Raw genomic sequence first — 6,000 nt, forward strand, 5'->3', positions numbered from 1 at the left:
CTTTAACCAGTGGAGATTGTTTAGGACCCTGTCTTCATTAAATAATTTTTTTTTTCTTGCTGATATAACAAAAATTGTTAGAAATAAAACCAAGTTCAAGATCTGGCTCTACCATTTTCTGGCTATACTAACTTGAGCACATTATATTTAACTTCCAAAGTTCAGTTCATCTATAGGACAGGAATACTACATTCCAACAGGGAATTACTGTAAAACTTAAATAACGTGAAAGTGCTTTATAATAATACAAAGAACTGCAATAACACAAACCTGCCCAACATTGTATTTGGCTGTGCAGTAAAAATGGATGGGTCTACAACAAATCTAGTGTTATCCACTATTAGCGTTACTCGTTCCGATGTTCTCACATTCCGAGCTCCTTCTTTTGCATTTTCATATACAAACACCATCTCCCCAGATGTCTTACAGCTACCATCCGAACTTGACTGACTACTGTTTCTGCTGCTGTTCCCAGCACTGCTACTGGAACCATTTGGAGATGCCTTTTGAGGACGAGGACTACTTGGACGAGAAGAACTATGATCTTTTTCTCGTTCTGAAATAAAGATGTTAAAGTTATGCAAATTTTCCTTTAAAAAAAATTCAAGATCCACATTTATCTTTTAAAAATTCTGATGTAGAAAAGTTGTTTTAAATCACATTTCTGGGGGCCTAGGCAGCTCAGTTGGTTAAGTGTCTACCTTCGGCTCAGGTCATGATCTCAGTGTCCTGCCACATTGGACTCTGCTCAGCACAGAGTCTGCTTCTCTCTCTCCCTCTGCCCTCCACCCCCCACCGCCACTTGTGCATGCACGCACTCTCTCTCAAAAAATAAAATAAAATAAAATCAATCAATCAAAGCATTTCTGCTTTTTGATTTCAAGTAACATTTTCACAGAACACCATAAATACTACTTCCCAGGAATAAAACCTCAAACATCAAAATGTTTTCTAAATTAATTTTTGTAGATTTTTTAAAAAGATGTATAGCTGACTAATGCTCACTCAGACTAAGATCAAAATTAAGGTAAATTTCATGCTAGTATGCTATTTAAAAATACATGAAACCCAAGGAATAGAATAGTCTTACAAGTTTACAAGTCAAATAAGCACTGACAGGAAGTAAAAGATTAATTTTAGAAAATACCAACTTTAACTGTCCTAAATACTAAAAGTATTAGTACTACTCTGAGAACACTAAGTACAAACTTTGGACTCTCACTATATTAATTAGGCCATCCCCAAAGTAGTAATTTATCTCACAAAAGCAAGGCCCCAAAGGAAGAAAAAAGGTCACTAAGGACACAAAAGTATTAATTCTTTCAAATGACTTTTAATGTCTACCAACCAAATAAAATGGCTTCAATAGCTTATGATACATTGCTTTTTTTTTCAGTCTCACTTTTGTTGGAATAAAAGCACTGCCACAAATTCTAAAGGATCATATAATTACTATCCATAATTTTAATTAGGTAGGAAATATTGTTAAAATTCAGAAGATTTTCTTCAGCTGTTCCAATATTCTATAAAGGGAAAATTAAAACTAAGATTCTGTGATAAGTTCCCTTTAGAGGACAGAACTACACTTTAAAAGGTGACCTAAAAATGTACCTCCATCTCATCAGATTCATCAGCTTCTGCCAAATTCCTCCATGACTCAGGGTACTCAGAACATTCTGTACAGCTTTACTGATGATATAATTCGGTTTGCTTTATCTCCAGAGATATTCTGACACCTCCATTTTATTGCCCGTTTCCAGAATGCTAGTGGCATCCCCAAACCAAAATTTGCTCAATTAATAAAAATCATTTATTATATCTTCCTATTCTCTTCCCAGGGATTGAATTTAGCATATTAATGAACTGTCAACTCCTATTTATACTTGCATGGATTTTTGGCTTATCAGTACTAGTTTGACTTTGAGGACCTACTTAGATACTGACAACCTCTCTGTATAATTAAGCCCTAAGATAAATGATTTTGATTTGTAACAATCAAAAACAATGGGAAGGTATTAGATTTGCCCCTTCTCCAAGGGAAAATGAAAATCAACAAGTTCACATTGCTAATGTACTTCTCAGTCACACAATTTATTTACCTGAAATATAATAATGTTCATTTACAGTAATGAGTAGGAAGGGAAAAAAATACATGAGCTACTTGCCAAGAAAAAAACAAAACAAAACACTTCACACCTTCCCTTTCACCATCTATTTTTTAAGTTAAATTTAAAATACTGTCAAAACTTAAAATAAATTACTACATGGTTATTCTAGCTTTCACTTCCTTTTCTAGCATGATTAACCAAGAATTCCTATCAACAGTTTACTACAAATTTTTTAAAAATAAACCACTTTTTATGTATCACATAAGATAAAAATCAATTTGAAAGACTTCGGGGCACCTGGGTGACTCAGTCGGTTAAATGTCTGCCTTAGGCTCAGGTCAGGATCCCTGGCTCCTGGGATCTAGCCCCAGGGCATTTGCTCAGTGGGGAGCCTGCTTCTCCCTCTCCCTCTGCCACTCCCTTCCTCCCCCTACTCCTGCATGCTCTCGCTCTCTCTCAAATATTTTTAAAAATTAAACAAATTATCTCATATCACAGTTTTAAAGGCTTTTCAAATTTCTTTTTATGAAACTGTCCCAGACTCAAAAAAAAATCACTTTTAAGTTTCATTTAATAAGCTGATTTCTTATAGCAAGAATGAAGCTAAGCTAAAATAGCAACTGAATAGAACTAAGAAGTTAATTTTACTCTCAAGTACTAGGCAGAATTCACAGTCATTACTGTTTTAAAAAGGTAACTGCATGCTTTTAAAAACTGTCAGGAAGATGAGTTAATTTTACGTACCAACATGGTGTTGTCGTGTTGGAGAAGTAACATTTCTAATACAAGGAGTGAGTTGAGATTCTGTTCTTTCGTGAGATGAATCTCGTGATCTGTCACTTGATCTTCGTCTATCTCTTGATCGTTCATGTCCCCCGCTAGCACCATGTAGACTCATTTTGGTGTGGTCAACAACTCCTTTAGCAACACGTGAGGGAGTACTGGTAAGTCAAAAAGGAAAATTAACCATAAAAGTGGAACAGGAGATCACAAATGCTTTTAAAGAAAAAAGCAATTAACATTAAACTACTACTATTTTGAAGTTTAAGAATCAAATGCTACTTTACAATTCTGAAACATAATTATCTTAAACGTGTAGGTTTTATAAATGCTGGAACAGAGTATATTTAAAGATCAAATAATCCAACTCAGTTTTTTTTTTTTTTTTTTAAGAATGAGAAAACTGAAGCCCAGAAATGTTAATTAACTTTTGAGTAAGTAGTAGTAGTAGTAATAGTAGTAGTACTAGAGACCACCCAGATCTTCTAAATATTGCTCAAACATTTTGATCTCTTTGATGGGGGCAGGGGGTGGCGAGGCACAAGCAGAGAGAACACCAGCTTTCAGAACTCTAAAAAAAATCAGCTATGGGGCAAAGTAACTGGTCTCCTTGCCAAATACAATAAGCCTACATGCTTACTTTAATCAACTCATCTTGATTTTGATTGAACTCCTTTCAAAATTTTTGGCAAAAAAAGTTTCTTTTGGAAAGCATTTCTCTAAAAAGCTTTAATAATCTGTGCTCTGTAAAGCTATAAAATTTAAAATTTTAAAGTATCTTACAGGTAAATTTGCTTGTGAGAAGTGAATACCTGAGAATGATGATTAACTAGTCTAGTTGACAGAATTAAGTCACAATTACTTATGAAGATATATGTACCACATGTACAATGCTATAGAGAAGTTCCCGGAAGGAACTTACGTGTACCCGTCTCAGTAATAGATGTGTATCAGTAATACATGAATACATAGAAATTTAAACAATTCAATAGTAATCCCAAATTTCAAATATAAAGCTGGTAAGTATATATCTCAAATATGTAACTAATAAGTGAGAAATAGATAATAAATGCTTTAATATCTCAGAGGAAGAAAACTTCACTGCAGACTTGAGTTAATCACTGGTGAATCAGGTGCTGGCAACTAGGTAAGATTTTCATAAAGTACATTGCAGGTAAGAAAACTAACAAGAACAAAACTGAGAGAGCCAAACCTAATACATCTGGAAATTTGCCATCTTATCATTATACCATGGTGCATGGTTTAAAAATTTAGTGTTTTTTATAAGTAGAAACAGAAGAAACTTCACAATTTTAGAGAAATACAGAAATATAACACAAATTGTACTTTAATACTTAGTTGCTCAACATGTTGAGTATTACTTAACATTATGGAACCTTAGTTTCCTCATCTGTAAAATACAGGTTCTACTTACTTTATTAAGGTTAATATGAGGATTAAACGAAGAAACAGAAGTACACTAACCAACAATGTACCTAGTACAACAGAATTGCCCAATTAAATACTAGTTTATTTAGTTATGACAGATGGAGATATTAAAGTTCAATCATAAGACTGCTCGGAGTCACACAGTATTTAGTGGATATGCTAATAATACTGTACCCTAAGCCTTTTGATTCATTCCAGTGTCCCCTCCATATTATTAACCCTGCACTCCATCATTGAAACCACACTCGTTAAAATTTAAATCTTCTTGATTCAATTTTAAATCCCATAGTGCTTTCCGGAACATCTCCTCTGTTGGCTTATTATCTACAACTCTTTGTTATTTTAGTATTTTCTTTTATTAAGAAACTCAGTCATCACCTCATTATAACAGACTACAAAGATAAAAGATAAGGCTGGGAAAACTGGGCAGCTATATGTAGAAGAATGAAACTTGACCATTCTCTTACACCGTACACAAAGATAAACTCAAAATGGATAAAAGACCTCAACATGAGACAGGAATCCATCAGAATCCTAGAGGAGAACATAGGCAGTAATCTCTTCGATATCAGCCACAGCAACTTCTTTCAAGATATGTCTCCAAAGGCAAAGGAAACAAAAGCCAAAATAAACTTTTGGGACTTCATTAAAATCAAAAGCTTCTGCACAGCAAAGGAAACAGTCAAGAAAACAAAATGGCAACCCACGGAATGGGAGAAGATATTTGCAAATGACAGTACAGACAAAAGATTGATATCCAGGATCTATAAAGAACTCCTCAAACTCAACACACACAAAAGAGATAATCATATCAAAAAATGGGCAGAAGACATGAACAGACACTTCTCCAATGAAGACATACAAATGGCTATCAGACACATGAAAAAATGTTCATCATCACTAGCCATCAGTGAGATTCAAATTAAAACCACATTGAGATATCACCTTACACCAGTTAGAATGGCCAAAATTAGCAAGACAGGAAACAACATGTTTTGGAGGGGATGTGGAGAAAGGGGAACCCTCTCACACTGTTGGTGGGAATGCAAGTTGGTGCAGCCTCTTTGGAGAACAGTGTGGAGATTCCTCAAAAAATTAAAAATAAAACTTCCCTATGACCCTGCAATTGCACTACTGGGTATTTACCCCAAAGATACAGATGTAGTGAAAAGAAGGGCCATCTGTACCCCAATGTTTATAGCAGCAATGGCCATGGTCGCCAAACCAAGATGCCCTTCAATGGACAAATGGATAAGGAAGATGTGGTCCATATACACTATGGAGTATTATGCCTCCATCAGAAAGGATGAATACCCAACTTTTGTAGCAACATGGATGGGACTGGAAGAGATTATGCTGAGTGAAATAAGTCAAGCAGAGAGAGTCAATTATCATATGGTTTCACTTATTTGTGGAGCATAACAAATAGCATGGAGGACATGGGGAGTTAGGAGAAGGGAGTTGGGGGAAATTGGAAGGGGAGGTGAACAATGAGAGACTATGGACTCTGAAAAACAATCTGAAGGGTTTGAAGAGGTGGGGGGGTAGGAGGTTGGGGGAACCAGGTGGTGGGTATTAGAGAGGGCACAGATTGCATGGAGCACTGGGTGTGGTACAAAAACAATGATTACTGTTATGCTGAAAATTAAAAAAAAAAAAAAAA

General features: G+C 35.2%; 1 protein-coding gene across 3 annotated transcripts in view; it reads right to left on the reverse strand.

Moving 5' to 3' along the window:
- The window catches only part of BTBD10 (BTB domain containing 10), a 73,526-nt gene that overhangs the window by 18,409 nt on the left and 49,117 nt on the right, over window positions 1-6,000 (reverse strand). For all 3 annotated transcript variants that reach the window (XM_032853521.1, XM_032853522.1, XM_032853520.1), the window contains 2 exons: window positions 2,853-3,049; window positions 271-556 (listed from right to left, as the gene is read on the reverse strand). In XM_032853521.1, coding sequence (XP_032709412.1) covers window positions 271-556; window positions 2,853-3,049 — 483 coding nt within the window. The remainder of the gene's footprint in view (window positions 1-270; window positions 557-2,852; window positions 3,050-6,000) is intronic.

The sequence above is a fragment of the Lontra canadensis genome, unplaced genomic scaffold (assembly GCF_010015895.1).
Source record: "Lontra canadensis isolate GAN:19392208 unplaced genomic scaffold, GSC_riverotter_1.0 scaffold7, whole genome shotgun sequence".
NCBI lineage: Eukaryota > Metazoa > Chordata > Mammalia > Carnivora > Mustelidae > Lontra > Lontra canadensis.